The following is an 11,822-nucleotide window of genomic DNA, read 5'->3' as shown; positions in this document are numbered from 1 at the left end:
GTTGTACTACCATGGAGTTGTACTACCATGGAGTTGTACTACCATGGAGTTGTACTACCATGGAGTTGTACTACCATGGAGTTGTACTACCATGAAGTTGTACTACCATGAAGTTGTACTACCATGGAGTTGTACTACCATGGAGTTGTACTACCATGAAGTTGTACTACCATGGAGTTGTACTACCATGGAGTTGTACTACCATGGAGTTGTACTACCATGGAGGTGTACTACCATGGAGTTGTACTACCATGGAGTTGTACTACCATGGAGGTGTACTACCATGGAGTTGTACTACCATGGAGGTGTACTACCATGGAGTTGTACTACCATGGAGGTGTACTCCAATGGAGTTGTACTACTATGGAGTTGTACTACCATGGAGGTGTACTACCATGGAGTTGTACTACCATGGAGTTGTACTACCATGGAGTTGTACTACCATGGAGTTGTACTACCATGGAGTTGTACTACCATGGAGTTGTACTACCATGAAGTTGTACTACCATGAAGTTGTACTACCATGGAGTTGTACTACCATGGAGTTGTACTACCATGGAGTTGTACTACCATGGAGTTGTACTACCATGAAGTTGTACTACCATGGAGTTGTACTACCATGGAGTTGTACTACCATGAAGTTGTACTACCATGGAGTTGTACTACCATGAAGTTGTACTACCATGGAGTTGTACTACCATGGAGTTGTACTACCATGGAGTTGTACTACCATGGAGTTGTACTACCATGGAGTTGTACTACCATGGAGTTGTACTACCATGAAGTTGTACTACCATGAAGTTGTACTACCATGGAGTTGTACTACCATGGAGTTGTACTACCATGGAGTTGTACTACCATGGAGTTGTACTACCATGGAGTTGTACTACCATGGAGTTGTACTACCATGAAGTTGTACTACCATGAAGTTGTACTACCATGGAGTTGTACTACCATGGAGTTGTACTACCATGAAGTTGTACTACCATGGAGTTGTACTACCATGGAGTTGTACTACCATGGAGTTGTACTACCATGGAGTTGTACTACCATGGAGTTGTACTACCATGGAGTTGTATTACCATGAAGTTGTACTACCATGGAGTTGTACTACCATGGAGTTGAACTACCATGGAGTTGAACTACCATGGAGTTGTACTACCATGAAGTTGTACTACCATGGAGGTGTACTACCATGGAGTTGTACTACCATGAAGTTGTACTACCATGAAGTTGTACTACCATGGAGTTGTACTACCATGAAGTTGTACTACCATGAAGTTGAACTACCATGGAGTTGTACTACCATGAAGTTGTACTACCATGAAGTTGTACTACCATGGAGTTGTACTACCATGGAGTTGTACTCCCATGGAGTTGTACTACCATGGAGTTGTACTCCCATGAAGTTGTACTACCATGAAGTTGTACTACCATGGAGTTGTACTACCATGAAGTTGTACTACCATGGAGTTGTACTACCATGGAGTTGTACTCCCATGGAGTTGTACTACCATGGAGTTGTACTACCATGAAGTTGTACTACCATGGAGGTGTACTACCATGGAGTTGTACTACCATGAAGTTGTACTACCATGGAGGTGTACTACAATGGAGTTGTACTACCATGGAGTTGTACTACCATGAAGTTGTACTATCATGAAGTTGTACTACCATGGAGGTGTACTACCATGGAGTTGTACTACCATGGATTTGTACTCCCATGGAGTTGTACTACCATGAAGTTGTACTACCATGGAGGTGTACTACCATGGAGTTGTACTACCATGGAGTTGTACTACCATGAAGTTGTACTACCATGAAGTTGTACTACCATGGAGTTGTACTACCATGGATTTGTACTCCCATGGAGTTGTACTACCATGAAGTTGTACTACCATGGAGGTGTACTACCATGGAGTTGTACTACCATGGAGCTGTACTACCATGAAGTTGTACTACCATGAAGTTGTACTACCATGGAGTTGTACTACCATGGAGTTGTACTCCCAGGGAGTTGTACTACCATGGAGTTGTACTACCATGAATTTGTACTACCATGGAGTTGTACTACCATGGAGTTGTACTCCCATGGAGTTGTACTACCATGGAGTTGTACTACCATCGAGTTGTACTCCCATGGAGTTGTACTACCATGGCGTTGTACTACCATGGAGTTATACTACCATGGAGTTGTACTACCATGGAGTTGTACCACCATGGAGTTGTACTACCATGGAGTTGTGCTACCATGAAGTTGTACTACCATGGAATTATACTACCATGGAGTTGTTCTACCATGGAGTTGCACTGCCATGGAGTTATACTCCCATGAAGTTATACTACCATTCAGTTGCACTACCATTGAGTTGTACTACCATTGAGTTGTGCTACCATGGAGTTGTACTATCATAAAGTTGTACTAAGATGGAGTTGTACTCCCATGGAGTTGTACTCCCATGAATTGTACTACCATGGAGTTGTACTTCCATGGAATTGTACTACCATGGAGATGTACTACTATGGAGTTGTACTACCATGGAGTTGTACTAACATGGAATTGTACTCCCATGGAGTTGTACTTCCCTGGAGTTGTACTACCTTGGAATTGTACTACCATGAAGTTGTACTACCATGGAGTTGTACTACCATGAAGTTGTACTACCATGGAGTTGTACTACCATGGAGTTGTACTTCCCTGGAGTTGTATTACCATGTAGTTGTACTCCCATGGAGTTGTACTCCCATGAATTGTTCTACCATGGAGTTGTACTAGCATGGAGTTGTACTACCATGGAGTTGTACTACCATGGAGGTGTACTCCCATGGAGTTGTACTACCATGGAGTTGTACTACCATGGAGTTGTACTACCATGGAGGTGTACTCCCATGGAGTTGTACTACCATGGAGTTGTACTACCATGGAGTTGTACTACCATGGAGGTGTACTCCAATGGAGTTGTACTACTATGGAGTTGTACTACCATGGAGTTGTACTACCATGGAGTTGTACTACCATGGAGGTGTACTACCATGGAGTTGTACTACCATGGAGGTATACTACCATGGAGTTGTACTACCATGGAGGTGTACTCCAATGGAGTTGTACTACTATGGAGTTGTACTACCATGGAGTTGTACTACCATGGAGGTGCACTCAAATGGAGTTGTACTACTATGGAGTTGTACTACCATGGAGTTGTGCTGCCATGGAGTTGTATTCCCATGGAGCTGTATTACCATGGAGTTGTATTCCAATGGAGTTGTATTCTCATGGAGTTGTGCTACCATAGAGTTAAGATAAGATAAGATAAGATTTCGTTCGGATTTTTAACCCCGGAGGGTTAGCCACCCAGGATAACCCAAGAAAGTCAGTACGTCATCGAGGACTGTCTAACTTATTTCCATTGGGGTCCTTAATCTTGTCCCCCAGGATGCGACCCACACCAGTCGACTAACACCCAGGTACCTATTTGCCGCTAGGTGAACAGGACAACAGGTGTAAGGAAACGTGTCGAAATGTTTCCACCCGCCGGGAATCGAACCCGGGCCCTCCGTGTGTGAAGCGGGAGCTTTAGCCACCAGGCCACCGGGCCACCCTATTACCATAGAGTTGTATTACCATGGAGTTGTATTACCTTGGAGTTTAAACACAAATTAATCATGGTGGCACCATCTTTATCCATGGAAAACTCTGGTATTTAATTTTTGAACCTCTGTCATTTTGCAAAAATCCAAGATGGCCACTGGTCACCATCTTGGAAATTTAATTTTACTGGTTTATGATATGTAGAATCCATTTCTGAAGTTTTTAAATTCAAAGTTAAAATCAGGTGGTAAAGGTTACTTCAGGGTCAACTTTAACCTCTCGGTGGAAAATTAATGTAAAATTGTGCTAAATAGTTATTCATTTTATATGTGCGAAGAAATGGATCCACACGACATTTTACACATTTATCAGCCAGAAAAATATCAGTAAGTGATATCTGAAGTGCATAATATCTTATACAATGTGGAAGCTTCTAAGGACATCATGTAAAAATAATCTTTTATCTAATCCCACTGATAATGCAGATATTTATGACCAGATATTTATGTCCTCTTTGAAACTTTCTCCTACTCTTCTGCATCTTTCTCAGCATCCTCCTCATCCCCAGACTGAACAACATCTCTCTTAGTGTACGGACTGCAGTAGCTGTCGTCTCCAGAGCAGTTGCTGTAACCACTTACAAGAAAGATGTTCGAACGAACGAACGAAAGTTCAGGTAAGATTCCAAATGGGATGAGCGGGGAAGATGGGACAGACGAAGAATAGTGCTGGAGAGGAGTGTTCTTAGTCGTAGAAATAGAGCCAGGGCTTAACCCAGCAGCGAATGCGATCGTGGGACAGATATTGAGAATAGAAATTCAGGCTCCTCTGTTGGGTCTCCGGTGGGGTGAGCGGGGAGGAAGGGACATGCGACGTTTAGCGCTAGAGAGGAGTGTAGAACTGGGCCATGTCTTAACCCAAAAGCTAAGGCGAATGTGGGTCAGAGAATGGTACCTGTCATAGAAGGTACCTGTCAGAGAATCCAAGATTATTTGTAAATAGGGTTAGGAGCAGGATCATGCAAGGAGTAGAAAAGGTTGTGTTGGTTTGTGGGTCTGCGAATGTCTTCGTCTAGGAGAGAGGTCCAATAGTCGTGTCGTGTCTCAAGTTTGTCTATCTGTCTGTCGTTAGGTAAGACACATATGCAACAGTTAGACAACTTTATTCCGAAACGTTTCGCCTACACAGTAGGCTTCTTCAGTCGAATACAGAAAGTAGGCAGGAACAGTAGAGATGTGAAGACGATGTAATCAGTCCATCACCCTTGTAGTCGTAGAATTTGAGGTTGTCAGTCCCTCGGCCTGGAGAAGTTCAGTTCCATAGTCAGGAACTATCTGAAGATCAAGCGACAGTGCGGAGACTTAAATACTGTCGGAAGGAGAGGTGCAGGGTAGTAGTAGTAATAGTAGTAGTAATGAGAATGGAGCCACTGAGAGGTCATGTCCCTCTCAGATCCAACACTTCTCACTTGAAAAGTTTGTCCAAGGTGTTTTCTGTACCAAGATGCCATGTGTTGCAGTGTCTGACAAGATGAACATCACATGGCAACACATGGCATCTTGGTACAGAAAACACCTTGGACAAACTTTTCAAGTGAGAAGTGTTGGATCTGAGAGGGACATGACCTCTCAGTGGCTCCATTCTCATTACTACTACTATTACTACTACTACCCTGCACCTCTCCTTCCGACAGTATTTAATTCTCTGCACTGTCGCTTGATCTTCAGATAGTTCCTGACTATGGAACTGAACTTCTCCAGGCCGAGGGACTGACAACCTCAAATTCTACGACTACAAGGGTGATGGACTGATTACATCGTCTTCACATCTCTACTGTTCCTGCCTACTTTCTGTATTCGACTGAAGAAGCCTACTGTGTAGGCGAAACGTTTCGGAATAAAGTTGTCTAACTGTTGCATATGTGTCTTACCTAACAACCTGTCGGTATTGTATACCATTTTGATGTTTATCTGTCTGTCACTGAGCGTCTTCCAGTACAGAATCAGTGCAGGGATGTCTAATTGGGCATGGAGAGACTCGCTTGTGGCGAAGTCCTCCCAACTGACATCAAGCACCCAGGGCAGCGCCTTGTTCTGGACACGCTGCAGGTTAAGTAAGTTTGTTTTTGCTGCAAGAGAGAGGGCTAGAGGAGAGTAAGTTATCAGAGGGCGTATTAGGGATTTGTAGAGGTGTAGTTTGGTGCGTTGAGAGGCATGTTTCAGCTTGCAGAGGCCCCCAAGGGCCTTACTAGCTATTGCATGCCTTGACTGAATATGTCCATGTAAACGAAGAAGGTAGTCAAGATTAACGCCAAGGGCAGTGACAGATTGTGCGGGTGTCAGCTGTTCTGAGCTCGACAGGCAATGGAGGATCACGTTTCCTGTAGTTAAAATATGTAATGCTGGATTTAGCTGCATTGGTTTTGATCCTCCATTTTTGTTCCCAGATGGCTATCCTGTCGACCTCATTTTGTGTTTTGTGTGTGAGTGTATCTATATTGGCATGAGTGATAAGTTGTGTAATGTCGTCTGCATAGGCTAGTGTGATGGAGTTGTGGTATACAGGTGTTGGAATGTCGTTAGTGTATAAAATGTAGAGGGTAGGGGAGAGGACAGATCCCTGGGGTACTCCGGCATTTAGCGTGAAGTAGTCAGAGTAACAGCCTTGGAATTTGATTCTCATGGTACCGCCGTCTAGGAAGTTGCAGAGGAGTTTACGAGTATTGAGAGGTAGGTTGAAGTTAGTGCAGAGTTTGTACTTGAGCCCTTCGTGCCAGACAGTGTCAAAGGCTTTTTCAACGTCTTTTGCAACCAAGGCTGTCCTGTTTCTTTGTTTTGTGTTGATGTGGATGTAGTTGAGAATGATGTTAATGGCATCCTGTGTGGATCTGTGTGTTCTGAAACCAAACTGGCCATCAGAAAGTAGAGAATTGTGTTCCAGGTATCTGCGAAGGCGATGATTGGTGAGTTTTTCAAAGAGTTTTCCTAAAGTTTCGAGGAGGCTGATAGAGCGACAGTTTCTAGGGTCAGAGTGGTCTTTATTGGGTTTAGGAGGGAGAATAGCAGTAGCAGCTTTGAAGAGGGAAGGGAAGTATCCAGAGGCAAGGGAGGCATTGAGGAGGTTTGTGTAGGCAGTAATGATAGAGTCAGGAAGGTGTTTCAGGATAATATGGTTTAGGCCAGAGGCACCAGGGGCCTTCGAAGGAAGGTGTCTGAGGAGAGTTTTAACGTCTGTGTTGGTGAACATAAGAACATAAGAACGAAGGAACACTGCAGAAGGCCTACTGGCCCATGCGAGGCAGGTCCAAGTCTCCTACCGGCTTAAGCCAATGCACCCAACCTAGTCAGGTCAGGTCACATTGACTTAAGGGAGGAACACGGCAACCGACCTGGTAGCACAAGCTATCAGGTCCAACTCACACCCACCCACATCCACTCATGTATTTATCCAACCTATTTTTAAAGCTACACAACGTTCTGGCCTCTATCACTGTACTCGGGAGTTTGTTCCACTCATCCACAACTCTATTACCAAACCAGTACTTTCCTATATCCTTCCTGAATCTGAATTTTTCCAACTTAAAACCATTGCTGCGAGTCCTGTCTAGGCTAGATATTTTCAGCACACTATTTACATCCCCTTTATTTATTCCTGTCTTCCATTTATACACCTCAATCATATCCCCCCTAATTCTACGTCTTTCTAGAGAGTGCAGATTCAGGGCCCTTAGTCTATCCTCATAGGGAAGGTTTCTGATACATGGGATCAACTTTGTCATCCTCCTTTGTACATTTTCCAGAGAATTTATATCCATTCTGTAATACGGTGACCAAAACTGTGCAGCATAATCTAAATGAGGCCTAACCAAGGATGTATAGAGTTGAAGAACAACCTGAGGACTCCTATTATTTATGCTTCTTGATATGAAGCCAAGGATTCTATTAGCTTTATTGCGAACACTTATGCACTGTTGTCTTGGTTTCAGATTACTGCTAACCAGAACTCCTAAATCTTTTTCGCAATCCGTAATATTAAGATCTACATTATTTAGTTTATATGTGGCATGGTTATTGTCCTGTCCAACATTTAGAACTTTGCATTTGTCTATATTAAACTGCATCTGCCACTTCTCCGACCACTGCATCAGTCTATTCAAATCTTCCTGGAGTGCTCCAATGTCCTCGTCAGAATGAATTCGACGGCCTATTTTGGTGTCATCGGCAAACTTGCCGATGTCGCTCTTTATGCCCTCATCTATGTCGTTTATGTAGATTGTGAACAGCAGGGGGCCCAACACTGACCCCTGTGGAACACCGCTCGTGACGCTTCCCCACTCTGATTTCTCCCCATTTATGCAAACTCTCTGCTGCCTATTTGTCAACCATGCCTCTATCCAGGAAAAAAATTCTCCTCCTATTCCATGTGCTCTAATTTTCTTCAATAGTCTCTGATGTGGGACCCTGTCAAAAGCCTTACTGAAGTCCATATACACAATATCATATTCATTACCATGATCTACCTCCTCAAATACCTTAGTGAAAAAAGTTAATAAATTCGTAAGGCAGGAACGCCCCTTTGTAAAACCATGCTGAGATTCGTTGATTAATTTATGCTTTTCAAGGTGGCTACGAACTGCCTCGGCAATTATTGATTCCATAAATTTTCCCACTATGGAGGTTAGGCTTATTGGTCTATAGTTCGAAGCTAAGGACCTGTCACCTGTTTTGAAAATAGGTATCACATTTGCCATTTTCCACTTATCTGGCACCATGCCAGTTTGTAGTGATATGTTGAAAAGTATGCCAAAGGTGTGCTAAGCTCCTCTTTACATTCCTTTAGAACCCTTGCATACAGTTCATCAGGGCCTGGGGATTTGTTAGGTTTTAATTTATCTATTTGCCTAAGGACCATGTCACTTGTGACCCTAATCGTGCAGTTTATTATCGTCCTGTTCTACATAATTTATCATTACTGGAAAATCGCTGGTATCCTCCTGTGTAAAAACTGAGAGGAAGTATGTGTTAAAAATTCTACACATTTCCTTATCACTGTCAGTGAGCTGACCCGAGGAACTTTTGAGTGGGCCTATCTTGTCCCTGATCTTACTTCTGTATACCTGAAAGAATCCTTTTGGGTTAGTCTTCGATTCTCTTGCAACTTTAACCTCATAATCTCTTTTTGCTTTTCTAATTCCCCTTTTTATTTCTCTCTTTAACTGAATATATCGATTTCTTAATTGCCCCTCTCCTCTTTTGATTTGCCTATATATGCCTCTCTTTTGACCAATCAGATATTTTAATCTATTGTTCATCCATTTAGGATCATTTTTGTTTGATCTGATTTCCCTATTTGGAACATAATTTGACTGAGCAGCTAGAACTATGCCCTGGAAAGCATCATATCGGCAACCATCACCACCTACCTGACCCTTAGTCAGGTCATTCCAGTTCAGCCCACCTAAGTAATTTTTCAGTCCTATGAAATCAGCCAAGCGAAAGTCAGGGACGGAGACTTGAGTGCCATTATTAGGGGAATTCCATGATATATTAAAACTGAGTGATTTGTGATCACTTTCCCCAAGCTCATCATTAACCTCAAGATTATTAATTAGTGTTTCCCTACTTGCAAGAACCAAGTCAAGGAGGTTATTTCCCCTAGTTGGCTCTGTCACAAACTGTTTTAAAAAACAATCCTGGATTGTATCAAGAAAGTCACCTGACTCTAAATTTCCTGTCAAATTGCTCTAGTCAATCTGTCTATAGTTGAAATCTCCCATTAGCACAACATTTTCGTATGTAGATGCCTTACGAATTTCGTCCCATAAAAATTTACTGCAATCCCTATCAAGATTTGGGGCCCTGTAAATCACACCCAAAATTAGTTTTTCTCGGCCCTCGAGAAGCTGTAACCAAACAGATTCAGTGGCTGACGCTTCTAATTTAATATCTTGTCTAACACAACAATTTAAATTGTCTCTGACATACATCGCTACTCCACCACCTTTCCTGTTGACCCTGTCAGTGTAGAATAATTTATAGCCTTGTATGTGACATTCAGAGGGCATCTCTCTATCTTTCAGATTGAGCCAGGTCTCTGTTATAGCAATAATATCTATGTTTCCTGCACTTGCAATTAATCTTAGCTCATCTATCTTATTTCTTGCACTCCTGCTATTAGTATAGTAAACCTTAAGGGAGCTAGTCCCTTGCTGCCCTCTGCTGTCCCCCTTTGTTTGCTGACCTGATCTATTGTCTTTATTTATAACTTCATGTGTCAAGTGTCAAGTTCTTGGGAGGAGGTAAGAGAGTCCAGATGGATATGGCTGTCTGGTGTTGTTTCGTGTGTGTGTGTAGTGTTCCAGTGTTCTATGTTCTGAATGTGTTGAATAGCGTTAGGGTGTGGTGGGTGAGGGTAGAAGATGCTCTCCCAGATGTGTTTGAAGATGTTAGTAGCAGCCTGCGGGTCTGAGATGTGTGTGTTGTTGTGGGTGATGTGTTTGAATTTGTTGGTGGGAGTGGTGCCTCTGATTTTTTTGATAAAGTTCCAGAAGGCTTTGGTGCTTTTGATACGCTGTTTGTCCGCCTGAAGTACGAGCTGTGACCAGTGATTGTTGTGGTCTTGGTCTAGACTGTGTAGAATGTTGTTTCTGAGGTAAATGAGATCTAATCGGACTTGATTAAATCGTAATGACACGATTGCAAATAAACCATACCCCCGGCCGGGGGTATGGTTGATTAAATCTATGTGTGTTGCAGAGAAAGCGGTTGTGGTAACAGATAATTAGTCTTCTTGTTCTGATTGAGGTTTGAAGGAATAACGAGTGGTGTGAGTTTTCTTTGGTATTGCGGTGTTGGCTGCTTGTGTAATGGTGTCTTGGATGAGAGCAAGTTGAGTGTCACTGTCAGAGATGGGTTTGTTGTTGTAGTCATAGGTGAGGTTAGAATTATCTATGTGTTGTTTGTAGGAGAAGGAAGGTGTGGCCGGGATGAGGATAGGGTTGGAGGAGATGTGTAAGATGACGGGAATGTGATCAGAGCCTGTAATAGGGCCAGGTGATATGTAGTGTTGAAAGAAAGAGCTGGCTCGGTTTGCCAGAATGATGTCGGGTTTGCCTTGGCCAGTGTGATTGTAGAAGGTGTTGAAGTCTGGGCCAAGGTGAACTAGGTGTTTGTGGTTTGTGAAGTTGAGTAATTGATGACCAAGTTGGTTGTTACTGGTGTGATGAAAGGCGGTGTGTTTGGCATTCATATCAGCTAGTAGGTATGTTGGTGTGTTGGTGTAGTTGAAGACTAAGGAAAGGTCGTGTATGTTGAGAGTAGTGTTTGGGCGAGCATAGGTGGTGAAAAAGATAAAGGGACCAAGGTGGGTGTGTATTCTGACTGCAAGACAGTGTTGGTGAATAAAAGGGATTGGGAAAAATTCGTGTTTTATGTTGGATTTGACAAGGATGGCAACCCCATCGTGGGGATCATAGGGGGACTGTAGTGCAGTATAACCATAATGGCGGATACGTTGAGGGGCTTTGAGGCAGGTACTGTTTAGCAAAACAATATCTGGGCTCTCTGCTTCAAGGAGCTCGGCCAGTAGGTGTCTAATTGTAAAGTAAGAACGTACGTTGAACTGAATCACCTTAAGCACGATTTAATGGTTTCGTCATAGCAAAGTTAATGTCGGGGGAGGAATTTGGATTAAAGCCCGTGATAGTGGTGCCATCAGTGGATGTGTGTTTGTAGGTGCTACGGACCCGCTTCCTGGAAGGGAAGGAAGAGATTGATCTGTTTTTATGTTCTTTGGTCTGTCTGTCAGAAGTTGGGGCAGGTTTAGGTTTGAGTGGATTTTGTCTGGAGGAGGTGGAGTTGGATCTGGATGAAGTTTTGGTTGTGGTGGAGGAGTGGGCGAAGGTGGATGCAGAGGAAGTGGAAGCTTTGGTAGGGGATGAGGAAGAGGAAGCTATGGTAAGGGATGAGGAAGAGGAAGCTATGGTATGGGATGAGGAAGTGGAAGCTTTAGAAAAGGAAGAGGAAGTGAATAAGGAAGTGGGGGGAGGGGTGGTCGTAGCAGCAGCAGTAGGGGTGTTGGTGGGAGGTGTAGAAGTAGTGAAGAGGGGTAAAGGATGAGGAGAGCTGTTGGGAGTAGGAAGTGGGGGAGTGGGAGAGAGGAAGGAGGGAGAGGTTGTAGGAGGCTTAGAAGAGAAGCAGGAAGGAGGGATAATTAAAGAGGGAAGGTTGTTTGC

General features: G+C 43.3%; 1 protein-coding gene across 1 annotated transcript in view; it reads left to right on the top strand.

Annotated features, from left to right (window-relative positions):
- Positions 1-4,222: 4,222 nt before the first annotated feature.
- Positions 4,223-11,822, top strand: part of LOC128703144 (uncharacterized) — a 226,303-nt gene continuing 218,703 nt past the window's right edge. Inside the window, exon 1 of the mRNA XM_070103247.1 lies at positions 4,223-4,265. Within this exon, the coding sequence (XP_069959348.1) occupies positions 4,238-4,265 (28 nt within the window). The 5' untranslated portion in view covers positions 4,223-4,237. The remainder of the gene's footprint in view (positions 4,266-11,822) is intronic.

Source organism: Cherax quadricarinatus, chromosome 85, assembly GCF_038502225.1.
Source record: "Cherax quadricarinatus isolate ZL_2023a chromosome 85, ASM3850222v1, whole genome shotgun sequence".
Lineage (NCBI taxonomy): Eukaryota > Metazoa > Arthropoda > Malacostraca > Decapoda > Parastacidae > Cherax > Cherax quadricarinatus.
Note: the sequence above shows the minus strand (reverse complement) of the source record. Positions and strands in the feature narration are given on the sequence as shown.